This window comes from Amblyraja radiata, chromosome 1 (assembly GCF_010909765.2).
Source record: "Amblyraja radiata isolate CabotCenter1 chromosome 1, sAmbRad1.1.pri, whole genome shotgun sequence".
Taxonomy (NCBI): Eukaryota; Metazoa; Chordata; class Chondrichthyes; order Rajiformes; family Rajidae; genus Amblyraja; species Amblyraja radiata.
This window is the reverse complement of record NC_045956.1, coordinates 7887993-7902053: the sequence shown is the minus strand read 5'-3', so window position 1 is coordinate 7902053 and position 14061 is coordinate 7887993. Positions and strand designations below refer to the sequence as shown.

Genomic DNA, 14061 nt, shown 5'->3' with positions numbered 1-14061 from the left:
TGATACTGGTGCAGATATGTAAGTGTCGCCACTGCAAGTTGATAACTTTTTAAAACCCAATTTCTTCTTTCCTTCTCTTGCTATATTTGGCCCATCTGGGTGAGAGTGAGACACTTCATACCAGTTGTGTGTGTTGAAAGATTGAGTGTACTGATCCTTTGAGAAAAAGACCCTCAGTATTGTTCTCCGCTACGAAACGTACACGACTTTATTCAGATGGAATCACATATTTTGTTAACAAGGAACAGGAATACTCGTTACTTTGGGTCAAGTCCCTAACTTTCTGACACTATGGCCAATGGTAACATTTAATATTGCTCTGAGATAGGTCAACATATCAATGCTGGAAGTTAAAGCTGCAACTTTCTTAATCTATGCAACATCAACATTAAATGGTCCATTTGCTAATTAAATTATGAACAATGCATGAATGCACTCGCTTTGCAACCTTATAGCATTGTAGAACTCAGAAGGTAAGAAAAGTCTTTGTAAAACTGCACATTATCTCGATGGCTGCAGCATCCTCGTTAGACAGCATGTTTGCCACTTAAATAATGGCCAATGCATTAATGTATTGTTTTACAATCTTCAATGATTGTGCAGCAGGGGAGACATCTAAAGTTTTTGCTAAACTGCTAATTTTAATGGTTTGGGCAACAGTCATTAGACAGCACATTTCCTAAATAAATTAACGACAATGCATTAACGTATTGTTTTCCAATTTTACATAATTGAATATGAGAGTTAGGAAGTCATGTTGCATCTTTCTAAAACATTCATTAGGCTACTTTTGTACTGTTGTGTCTAGTTCTGAATGCCCCATTACAGGAAGGACGTGAAGGATTTGGAAAGGATATAGAGGAGAATGCTGCCTGGATTAGTGGATTTGTTTTCTCTGGAGCATTGGAGGCTGAGCAGAAACCTGGCAAAAATTTAGAAAATGTTGAGAGGCATAGATAGGGGAGACAGTCAGAACCTTTTCCCACAAGGTGGAAATGTAGCTTAACAGGTAAGAAGGAGAGATTTTAAAGGAGATGTGCAGGGCGTGTTTCGTTTACACACAAAGTGGTAGGTGACTGGAACATGCTGCCAGAGGTGGTGGTGGAAGCAGATGTGAATGTGACATTCCTCTGGCAACGCATTCCACATATCCATTGTCCTCAGTGTGAAAAAAACTGGTCCACTTTAAACCTTCCCCCTCTCACCTTAAACCAATGTGCTCTGGTTTTGGACTGCCTTAGCCTGGAAAAAAGACCTTGCACCTTATCTATGTTCTTCATGATTTTATAAACCTCTAAGAAGTCCCCCAATCAGCCTCTTTTGCTTCAGGGATAAAAGTCGCAGCCCATTAAGTCTCTGCTTATGAATTAAGCACTCCAATCCCAATAACAAATCTTTTTTGCATCCTCTCAAGTTTAAACACATCATTCCTATGGTATAGCACACAATATTCCATGTGTTGTCTCATGAACAGGATATTAAATTAGTTCTAGTTTAGTTTATTGTCACATGTATCGAGGTACAGTGAAAAGCTTTAGTTGCGTGCTAACCAGTCAGCGGAAAAACTCAACAAGATTACTATCAAGCTGCCGCAGTACAGATACAGGATAAAGGGAATAACATTTGGTGCAAGATAAAGTCCGGTAAAGTCTGATTAAAGATAGACTGAGGGTCTCAAATGAGGTGGATGATAGGTCAGGACCGCTCTCTTGTTGGTGATAGGATGGTTCAGTTGCCTGATAACAGCTGGGGAAAAAAACTGTTTCTGAATTTGGAAGTATGCGTTTTCACACTTCTGTACTTCTTGCCTGATGGGAGAGGGAAGAAGGAGTGACTCAACCTTGATTATGCTGGTGGCCTTGCTGAGGCAGTGTGAAGTATAGATGGAGTCAATGGAAGGGAGATTGGTTTGCGTGATGGTCTAGGCTGCGTCCACAATTTTCTGCAATTTCTTTCCGGCTTGGATGGAGCTGTTCCCAAACCATGCTGTGATGCATCCTAATAAAATGCTTTCTACAGCGCATCCGTAGAAGTTGGTGAGATTTGTTGGGGACATGCTGAACCTAATTAATCCTCATAAGGAAGTAGAGGCGTTGAAGTGCTCTCTTGCCCATTGCTTCGATATGGCTGTTCCACGACAAGTTGCCGGTGATATTTATTCCTAGGAACTTGAATCTTTCAACCATCTCTACTTTAGCGTCGCCAATTTATACTGGAGTATGCGTAGTGCTTCGCTTCCTGAAGCTGATGACAATCAGATTTGTCTTGCTGACATTGAGGGCAAGATTGTACTCTTGTACTCAATCTCCATCCAGTGACGGTAAATGTGCTATATGCCATCTATACTACCTTGTCGACCTGAGTTGCCTCTTCAGGTAACTATGTACTTGTACCCTGGGTCTCTTTGTTCTACAACACACTACATGACTATCATTTACTGTTGAATTCCTGCCCTGGTTTAACTTCCTATTATCTGAATGGTGGCCGATTAGGAAAAGGGGAGATGCAAGGAGACCTGGGTGTCATGGTACACCAGTCATTGAAAGTAGGCATGCAGGTGCAGCAGGCAGTGAAGAAAGCAAATGGTATGTTAGCATTCATAGCAAAAGGATTTGAGTATAGGAGCAGGGAGGTTCTACTGCAGTTATACAGGGTCTTGGTGAGACCACACCTGGAGTATTGCGTACAGTTTTGGTCTCCTAATCTGAGGAAAGACATTCTTGCCATAGAGGGAGTACAGCGAAGGTTCACCAGATGATTCCTGGGATGTCAGGACATTGATATGAAGAAAGACTGGATAGACTCGGCTTGTACTTGCTAGAATTTAGAAGAATGAGGGGGGACCTTATAGAAACTTACAAAATTCTTTCGAGGTTGGACAGGCTAGATGCAGGAAGATTGTTCCCGATGTTGGGGAAGTCCAGAACAAGGGGTCACAGTTTAAGGATAAGGGGGAAATCTATTAGGACCGAGATGAGAAAAACATTTTTCACACAGAGAGTGGTGAATCTCTGGAATTCTCTGCCACAGAAGGTAGTTCAGGCCAGTTCATTGGCTATATTTAAGAGGGAGTTAGATGTGGCCCTTGTGGCTAAAGGGATCAGGGGGTATGGAGAGAAGGCAGGTACAGGATACTGAGTTGGATGATCAGCCATGATCATATTGAATGGCGGTGCAGGCTCGAAGGGCCGAATGGCCTACTCCTGCACCTATTTTCTATGTCTCTATGTTTCCCAAAATGCATCATTTTACACTTGTCCAAGTTAAATTCCATCAGCCATTCGTTGACCCATTTTCCCAGTTGATCTAGATCCTATAGTAACCTTGGCCAACCTTCTTCACTGTCTATCACATCACCAAATTTGGTATGTGTCGGAAGGATCTGCAGATGCTGGTTTACACCGAAGATATCACATTAAAACAAATATTTGATGTGGAAAATAATTCTGCTGATATAAACTGAAAGACGATCTTTATTTGTCACTACATTTGCTTTCTGCAAGTCAATTTGCTGAAACAGTTACAATTACATCTAAAACTAAAGAGTAATGGGCCTGTCCCACTTACGCAACTTTTTCGACGACTGCCGGCACCCGTCATAGGTCGTTGCAGGTCGCCGAAAAAATCCAGTGGCGACTAGAACAAGGTACGACTCTTTGGGCGACCATTCACGACCATACAGGCTTCACCCCATGACATGGTCGCCGGGGTGTCACCTGTATAATCGTGAGTAGTCTCCTCAGTCGTCCAAAGAGTCGTAGTGTCTTTCTGGACAGGCCCCATAAAGGAGCTGACTCTGATATTAACATAATTAAACAAACCAGCCAACACTGGGGAACATAGTCATGCCTTATTCCTTTATCTATTTCATTTCTTTATTTGTGGATGGTGTTCTTTATGTGGCACCTAAAATGATACCTTCCTTTTAAAAAGGGAGCTTTGACAGATTTTTCAACAAGTCTAGTTTGACTCTCGATAATCAGTTTCCAAGAATGTAGAGCAAGGTAAAATGTGGCTCTAAATGAGAATATTTTGATAAATGAAGTGTGCAGTGTGTGAAATTATATGTTGTTATGCATATGGACTAATCACAATAGAGTTTTGAAAATGTTTTTGCAACATGAGAAATACTTCTAAAATTCAAATTAATTATATTGTTTTACTTTGCTTTCTTAATGAAGAATTGATCTGTAATCATTGATATGAGCATAACATTTTCAAACCAACATATTTTTGGAAAATGTAGCTAATACGTGGATGTGGTTTTTCATGGTGAATCATTGTGCATAGTGTCAAGGAGTAAATGCAGTACAGAAGAGTTGCTCTTGGAGGTGTGTTTATGAATCATCTCCTGAGATATCTACAGGCCACAAATTAGCTATTCATTACTGGAATGCTAATCTAAAGACGACTGGGTAGCAAAACCAAGAGCAGCGGCAACTCTGATCACAATTAATGGTGCCATCATTGTAAGGAACCTCCACACAGCAAATACCTCAGCACTACAGTTGCTTGTGTTAGCTTTTGCTAACATATGCTAAGTTCCGCAGAGACTGATGGTGGGTGAATGATCACTCTGGTCACATGTGGATAGTGTCAGCTGATCTTCTTGCGATGCTTTCTTTCATCATCTCTCATTTTAAAAACTTTCAAGGATCAATAATTTTTGTTATTTCCCAAAATGCATTGTATTTTGAAAAAAATGAAGTTAAATGCCCTCTTGCTTGCTGAACTAATGAGAAAGGTAACATTCTTTCTGCACCCCTTTTTAAGGATAAAATGCCTAAAAAAAATCATTCCCACTCCAAGCATGTTACATCAGCTTGTTGTAATTAAGTTCCAATGAAGTAAATATTTATGTGTTTATATGCAATGTATTATTATGTAATGTTGCCCCTTGTCTGGACCTAGAGTCCAAAATAAAGTTTGTTAAAAAAAAAGGTACTGACCAGGGATGAATTTCTGTACAAAGCGTTTCACCTAGCAGTTGTAAATTCTTTGTTTATAGGTAATATTCCAATAGCTTTGTAAACATATCACCTGTTTTTGTGTTAATCTTGATATTTGTTGCTCCTTTTAATCAATTTAAACAGAAATTAATCAAGATTTAAAACCAGACCAGAAATTTGAGGAAACAATACTGGAAACAAAACAGGTACATGGATAGGACAGGTTTGGAGGGATATGGACCAAACGCAGGCAGGTGGGACTAGTGTAGCTGGGACATGTAGGACGATGTGGGCAAGAAGGGTCCGTTTCCACATTGTATCACTCTATAACCACAAGATTTTGCAAAATAAAGAATGATGAGCATTTTTCCTTATTTAAAAAAAACATTAATTCAAAGAAATCAAATACTCCATTAGTTTGAGAACCACCCTCTGGTAATGTCTAATCGAGATTTTTTTTTCAAAAGCAAAGTTATTTTAAAATTTGAAGAATAATCATTCCTTGTATTATTAAAGTAGAAACAAAAACAGTCCAACACAATTCACATCCTCAGGCCAAGTATTGCATCCCCAAATTACTGTAACTTGTGACGATTGTGCTGGAAGCACCATAGGAGCAGATGATAAAGCTGTAATAATGTCAAGAGATGTTGTAGTCTATTTCTCAGCTGAGGTATAAAATACCAATCATAACAAGAGTATAGTTTGATAAGTTGTCCAAATCCATCAACCAAATTGATGACATATTAGTGCATAAAATTAATTCAGTCCTGGAAAGTGATTTATCTGTCTTTGTCTGCATTAGTCTCCTTATTTTCAGCTTTTCTTACCTTACAAGGTTCAAATCTGTCATATAAAAAAATTGTTTTGACTTGACCCACTAACATTAAAACATGACCCTGTAAATCCATGACACACATTAATACGTTGAGGTTCTTGATTGCTCTCGCTGCAGTTCAATCTATTACCTCACATTTGGCTGTCAATGTATTATACTGTATCAACAATGATAGCTATATTTCTCAACACAGCAGCATATTGTCAATGGAATTTCTGATTAGAATTTTCTGTTAGAGCTCCCTAACAGACATCCATCATTTTTTTTCAACGTACGAGTCAGAGGAAAACATATTTTAAATATTATTTATGTTACTGTACAAGAAACAAGAAAATTCAGAAAAACCAGTGACATGGTAAAATGATTTTTTTCAGATATAAATTACAAATACTTCAGCCTTGACTTTGTTCCAAATCTCAAAAGATGTGCTAAGCTGTTGATGTGCAAAATGTTAACCGATGTCCAGTATGTGGAGACTTTGTTGTTTCTGAAACTATCACTAAATACTGAATAACCTTAGCAAATCTTCCATAGACAAAGTCCTTTCACCTTCTAGTTTCATCATCACATTTAAACTCCAGAATGCCAGGCATCTTGCGTCATATTTTGGAGCCTGGGAAAGGTCGGATGAGTTGGAGCTTCTGTCTGGGATGGAGACTGGAGAATGGGATTGAAATATCATGGGTGTGGGGGACAAGGTCCAAGATCGAGATGGGAAAGTCTGAGAGACCTACAGCTTTGGTGTGGATGGTGGTTGGAGAATGGATTAAGTATAAAACGTAGATGAGAACCAATCATTAGAAGGATCGATGCTGCTAACTTGATGAAGCAAGTTGAATTGATCTTCATTACGCTGTGCCAAAGCTTCAGGTGGGTTATGAATGCACAACTGAATTTGCTATAAATGACATTAATGTGCTGTTTGATGCCTTTTACGTGTATTTGGATTCTTCAGTGATTGATTTAATTCCTTTCCAATATTGGCACCATTTCTAAACTTTAGTAGTTTCAAATGACACTTAATTTATTTAATAATAGTGTAAAATGAGCAGCGTCTGATAGTATAAAAGGCAAAAAGCAGGCCTCAGGATCAAATTTGAAATGAAAGAATTGAGTTTCAAGCTATATGTTTCTACAGCTACATTTGAGGAAAATAGAATGAAAAGTGACAACTCTTGAAATCATCTTAATCATCGTGTGCAGTTGTTGTTCAAAGATTGAAAACTGTAATTAAAGTCTATTGTGACCTACAGTATCACGTTGGCATTTGTGAAATGATGCAAGTAATGTACATTTATCACAATTTTTGTAAAGAATTAGACTTTGAAATTACGCTGTGGGACATCAGATATATTAAGTTGAGCTGAATGCATTTATCTGGCAATTCATTGAGAGTGAACTGATTTTGCCCCTCAAGTTCCTCTTACTCTTTTTCATCTCACCTTAAACCCATGCCTTCTAGTTCTTGCCTGCACTGACCCCTGAGGCTCACATTGGTCACCAGGTGGTGCCGTACAATGGCTGCCTCGCTAACAGTCTGTCTTGTCCCTTTCTCTCTTTGTTGTTTTCTAGTCTGTAGTTAAATGTTATTTCAGTGTATCTTTAGTTTTGTATTATGTGGGGGGTGAAGGGGTGAAGGATACTTTTTTAATCTCTTTCCTCGACCGAGATGCGACTTTGTATCTCTGTCTGCACTGCGGCCTAACATCGTGGAGCTGGCGGCCTCTTGCTGGGGATCGACCTTGGGACCTCCAACTGCGGGAGCCTGTGGATTTAACATCTCGGAGCTAGCGGCTCTTTGCCAGGGATCGACCTCGGAAGCTCCAGCTGCGGGAGCCTGCGGACTTAACCGTGGAGTTTGCGATCCCTGGTTAGGGATCGGCTCAGGGAGCTCCAGGCCGCAGGAGCTTCGATCACCCCGATCACGGGAGCTTCAATCGCCCAAACTGCAGATGGTTCGACTCCCCCGACCGCGGGAGAAAAAGGAGGAAATAACACAAGACGTTATTGCCTTCCATCACAGTGAGGAATGTGGTGGAGCCGCTGCGATGGATATTTATGTTAAATGTTTATGCGGTTGCATGTTTTGTTGTTTTTTTGGAATGACTGTATGGCAAATCAAATTCCTCGTATATGATTTACATACTTGTTTTGTTTTCATATTTGGCTGAAAAGAAATCTATTACAATTACAATTCCAGTCTAAAAATTCAACCATTCAACTCCACCCTCTTCTTCCAAGCATGAAGACAATTCTGTATCCAGTTACCTCGCTCTCTCTGAATCCCATGCACTCTAGCCTTTCAGAATTTTATCAAAGGCCTTTTCAAAATAATTTCACAATGACAACACTGCATACCTTGCTACATGGTGCAATCCAATAGCCAATTGCAAGAAATGGGAGTCCAAATGAAATAATGAGCACCACAAGGCATTTCATTGTGATGGTTTGTTCCCGTAATCCTGAGAGGTTTTCATACCATATTGTAAGCAGTTGCTGCTGGCAATTTGGGTGGGCTACAAACTGGAAGGAACACATAATTATTGGTTAAAATAACACCACCAACATATGGGTTGACAGGTAAAATATTATTTTTCTTTATTCCAATACTCTTCTGTTCTAATGCATTTTACTTACATGGATGCTTCTGTTGCAAAGAAATAACAGAACAATTGTCAATGTAACTGTGGCTTTACTTTACTGATGTCATTCTTTCCTCTGAGTCAGAAAGCCTGTTCTAGACAGGACTGGGAAGTGGAGACTAACTCTCAATGTTGGGTTAATGTCCAGAAGAATATAGTGGTGAATCCCCATCGATAAAAAAGCTGTGGAAGTCCATGAAACCACCTGCTTGCACCAGCTCCCCATCAGCCAGCGTAAAAATAGTCATAGCTAAAGAAGTTCAGTGTATCCTTTCCACTGGAAACATGATAAGCCTCAAAGTGCATTTGAACTGGAAGAACAGAATGTAATCTGTTTAATAGAATGTCCTTTCATTTCTGCCCTGAGGGCTAACCTTTACCTCCTTGTCTAATCGCGTCCAACCTTCGCGGGACCATCTCGGCTCAACGCAACCACGAGCTCGCCTAATTTGCGTGCCAAGGTCACGTAAGTGGGACAGGCCCTTTAGTTGTCCTAGTTGTCCAATCATAGAGGCTAGGGAGAGAAAGGGAGGGTATGCAGAAGCTGTCCTTTAAGGGTTTACTGATATTTAGTTTAAAAACTGAAGGGATTTTCTACTTCAGAGGTACTGTGGTTATAAATAGCGGGAAATTGTCAGATTTTTAACAAAAGTCCTTTGTGGTTGGGGTTTGTTGAGGATGGGAGAGAGGAGACACTGATCCAAGTCACTGCCATGCGAGATAAGCACAAAATATATCTTTAAAAATTGTGAAAAGTTACTGTTCCATTGAGTACCCTGCAGCACTCCCCTTACAGTCTACTGGTGAGGTTATCAGTGCCATACGCCACTCGGGTTCCATCCATTTGTATGAAAATAGCATCCAGAATCATATAAATTTGACACATTTATAGACCCTGAAAACTGAACCTAGTGATAAGTGATAAAGGTACCTGATAGAGTTTAGATCTAAATCAAGTTGCAAAGTGATTTAGTTACTTGATATAGAAATATGAGCTCAAATTCTGCTATGGCAGATCAGGAATTTAAAACCAAGTAGTTAAATTAACGCATTAAAAAAATAGGTGGGTTCAGTTAGTGTCATATAAAAACCACTGGATTGTCACTAAGGCCCTTTGCAAAACAAAAACGTCCACCCTTACCCAGGGTATGACTCCATTCTCTAAACCTCCAACAGAAAATTGCCAATTTCAGAGGACATTTAGACTTGGGCAATAAATCGCAACTTTGCCAATGGTGTCAACATGCAGTCAATAAATAAATAAAGCATGTTGGTTGTTCATTCCTCAACTGAGAAGCAAATACACATGAGTTGATATTGAATGAGACAACACAGAAGGAGGTCAAACCTCTGTAATTGCTCTACGATAGAGTAATCCCACTGCTCTACTCTTTCTACAGAGTCCTATGAACATCCATACACACAGATAGTGGCATTCTCAGAAAGGATAACAGGTTTCATGCTGTGGAGCAAATACCAGATGCTGGAAGTGATGCCTCACCTACCAACATCACCAATCTCTTGGAGGATATTGCCGGAATACGGTGGCAGCACTTAGACCCCTTTGAATACTAGTATCAAAGGTTCAGGGATAAATGGCATAGGTCAACATTTAGTATCAGGCAGAGGATGGTTTCAATCAAAGTAAGAATTTATCTTGGACACTGTAAACTTGATACTGCATTGTGAGCCTGCTTTAAAACTGCAGTTCCTTTATGGATTATCAAAGTTTTTAATTTATTATTTATTAAATAAATCGCTGCTGTGAAAATTGTGGACACAGTAATTTTAGATAGACACCCTGTGTTTACTGCTATTCCACATTGTGTGGATAATGTTATGTCTATCAGTCCAGTGAAATATCAATACTGGGAAAGTTAAATTCAAGCAGGCTATATACTGACTCAGATCTTAGCTCTTCACAATATTACCCCATAGGGTTTTCCAGGTAGATTAGTCTGGCCGCTATAGCTGGTAAGAGTTTCAAGTACCCGTACAAATTCAGAGCACCTTATGTCAAGTGGGCTTTAACACAGTTTTAAGCAGGGTGTGAATAAGCTACTGCACCGGTTCTCCCTCTAGTTGGAACCGCGTTTGCTTTCTCGACATGTCTCTCCATAATCTCTTGGCAAAAGAGATATTAACAGAGACCTAAAACTTTATTTTAGAGACCAGAGGGACTCTCACAGAGTACATTGCAGCCACTCAAAACCCTGACTTTCCCTATCGCTCATGTGTAACTCTTCTAGGACCTTCATCCCTGACAATGAGAAGTCAGCAGGGAGGCAAGGATACCTAGCCCTGATTTTCACCAGTCTCTGTCAATTCTAAGCACTTGAGTGTCAAAACTATGCAGTCATCTCATTGAAACTCATTGCAATTTTATCTGGAACAAACTAAAATGTTTGGATATAAGATCAGAGCTAAGTGTAACTAAAGTGGTAAGACACGAAAGGAAATTGTACCTTTTTGACTTCATATTTAATGGCGAGTTTGACGCGGGTCAAACCTGCTCTTTGACAGTGGTATCCGTCATCTTTTTCAGCGTCAACATCACCATTCAAAATAGCTTCAACCTCCTCACTGTCTCGGCACAGGTCAAGAACACCAACGACAAAGTCTTTGCATTGCATAGATAGCCTGCGGTAGTCATTCTATGGGAGTACAATATAAAATGGTATTGCTCAAGAAACTGGTTTTATAAATCACGTGAGTATTCGGTCAATAGAGTGCAAAAAAGCAAATTTGTTTCAAAGTTATATTTTCTCTCTTATTTTTGAAAAATAATTATTCGCTCTTTTATTTCCTCCATGCCACAATCCCCGTACAAGTTGTGAAGAGAGAAGAAGCCTCAAAATTGGAAGCACAAAATGCTCAAGTGTCAATTCATACAAAAAATTATGCTTAGCATTCCAGGGAAATATTTCTCTCTTTTTCCAGTATTTCTTTAAAATCTAAGCTGAAATGGTCAATATACTAGAAGATAAGAAAGAAGAAAGCGAATGGTATGTTAGCATTCATAGCAAAAGGATTTGAGTATAGGAGCAGGAAAGATGTTGTCAAGCTGGAAAGGGCACAAGGGCCTGGATCGCCTCAGCGCAGAGGGAGAATAAGGAGGGAAGAGACAGTGACTTTAAGACTTTTGCCTCCATCACAGTGAGGAGGTGCCTGGTGAACTCACTGTGGTGGATGTTAATTTGTGTTTATTGTGTGTTTTGTGAGTTATTATTGTATGTATGGCTGCACGCAATGAAATTTCGTTCAGACAAAAGGTCTGAATAACAAATAAAGGAATCTAATCTATTTATTTATTCATTTATCAGAGTTTGGTAGAAGTGGTAATCTTATTGCCCACCTGTAATTGCTCTTGAGAGTGTCTGTCTTGTGGAGTCATGTTCGTGAACCCCGACAGTAGTAAAACTACTTCCACGCTGTTGTTTGGTTGGGAGTTTCAGGATTTACATCCAGTAATGATGAAGGGATCAAGATATTCTTCCACATCACAGTGTTGTACAAGTTGGAAGGGAATATATGACATAAAAACAATGGATTCTGAAGTTCAGTTGGACCAGTTTGGCAAGTAACTGCATTGCATGTTGTAGATGATCAGAGTGGCAATAGTGCAAGGAGTGAACGTTTGTTGTAGTGGATGGATTGCTAGTCTAAGCTCTTGCTTTGTTCTGGAGAATTAACTGAACTGTACTGATCCAGGGTAGTAGTGCTTCATCATGAGAAGTGTCATGTGGCTTGTAGATAGAGGTAATGGCCTGGGGTGTCATTGGGTGGCACAGTGGTGCAGCGGTAGAGTTGCTGTCTTACAGCACCAGTGGCCCAGGTTCGATCCTGACTATGGGTACTGTCTGTACAGAGTGTGCATGTTCTCCCTGTGATCATGTAGGTTTTCTCCAGGTGTTCCGATTTCCTCCCACACTCCAAACTCGCCTTTAATGGCTATAGCATAACATACCCTATTGTAATCTCGTTTTCTGGGTATAAGAACCTGAATCCCATGAGCTCATTGCATGTTCAACACTCCAGGAATGGGAATCCTGTGGATAAGTAATAATTAGGACTATGAGGCAGAATATCCGCAAACTTAATGTGAATGCAAATTTAATTTTCTTTTTCATCCATTCCATTATCTTGATATCTATTTTTGTTCAGACCACTCTTTTTAATATCAGAATATTGAATAATTAATAACATGGGTACTGCAGAGCAAACTCTCAATTCAATGTTTTGAATTAAGTCAAGACCATTAAATTGCAACATTATTCACCGACAATGACAAAGGTGGAGTCGCAGGTAGATAGGGTGGTCAAAAAGGTGTATGGCACATTGGCCTTCATTAATCACAGTCAGAAGTTGGGAGGTCATGTTGCAGTTGTATAAGATGTTGGTGAGGCTGCATTTAGAGTATTGTGTTCAGTTTTGGGCATTGTGTTACAGGAAAGATGTTGTCAAGCTGGAAAGGGCACAGAGAAGATTTACAAGGATGTTGCCAGGGTTGGAGGGTCTGAGCTATAGGGAGAGGTTGACCAAAATTGGACGCAATATTCCAAATACAGGCTCACCAATGTATTGTACAACTGTAACATTATGTCCCAACTGCTAAACTCCATTCTCTGACTGATGAAGGCCAGCATGCCAAAAGCCTTATTTACCCTACCCACCTGTGAAGCCAGTCTATAGACAATAGACAATAGGTGCAGGAGTAGGCCATTTGGCCCTTCGAGCCATTCAATGTGATCATGGCTGATCATCCCCAATCAGTACCCCATTCCTGCCTTCTCCCCATATCCCCTGACTCCACTATTCTTAACAGCCCTATCTACAGTACAGTCAGTACATGTATCTCTCTAAGGTACACAAAATTGCTGGAGGAACTCAGCGGGTGCAGCAGCATCTATGGAGCGAAGGAAATAGGCGACGTTTCGGGCCGAAACCCTTCTTCAGACTGATGGGGGGTGGGGAAAGAAAGGAAAAAGGGAGGAATCTGCAGTTCCCTTTTGAACACATGTATCTCTCTGCTCTACTGTTCACTATGAAGGTCCTGCCCTGGTTTTACTTTCCAGAATGCAACACCTCATACCTGAATTAAACTACATTTGCCAATGCTTGGCCCACTTGCCAGCTGACCAAGATCCCACTGCAATTCTTGATAGCCATCTTCACTGTCCACGATACTATCTATTTTAGTGTCATCTGCAAACTTACTATTCATGCCTTGTACATTCTCATCCAAATTGTGGAGATAGATGACAAACAGCAATGGGCCCAGTATCGATCCCAGAGGCACACAACTAGTCGCAGTCCACCACTACCTTCTGCTTCTTATCATGATACCAATTCTGTATCCAGTGAACTTGCTCTTCCAGGATTCAATTGCATGAGGATCTTATCCAGTGGCGGACTGGGTCTAAAAATATTGGTTGCCAGGAGACAAAGGGGGCCCACCCACAACTACAATGCCATCATTTAACAGGGGCCCAATTGCCATCACTTGCTATCACTTCATCAGGGGCCCACTTGCCATCGGGCAAGCTGACATCCTGGCCAGTCTGCCACTGATCTTATCCCTCGGAATCTTCTCCACTAACTTTCTCACCACAAATGTTAGGCTTGCTGGTCT

General features: G+C 40.3%; 1 protein-coding gene across 2 annotated transcripts in view; it reads right to left on the bottom strand.

The window, feature by feature from the left end:
• The window catches only part of trpc3 (transient receptor potential cation channel subfamily C member 3), a 103561-nt gene that overhangs the window by 56548 nt on the left and 32952 nt on the right, over positions 1-14061 (bottom strand). For both annotated transcript variants that reach the window (XM_033017089.1, XM_033017153.1), the window contains 2 exons: positions 10895-11083; positions 8146-8310 (listed from right to left, as the gene is read on the bottom strand). In XM_033017089.1, coding sequence (XP_032872980.1) covers positions 8146-8310; positions 10895-11083 — 354 coding nt within the window. The remainder of the gene's footprint in view (positions 1-8145; positions 8311-10894; positions 11084-14061) is intronic.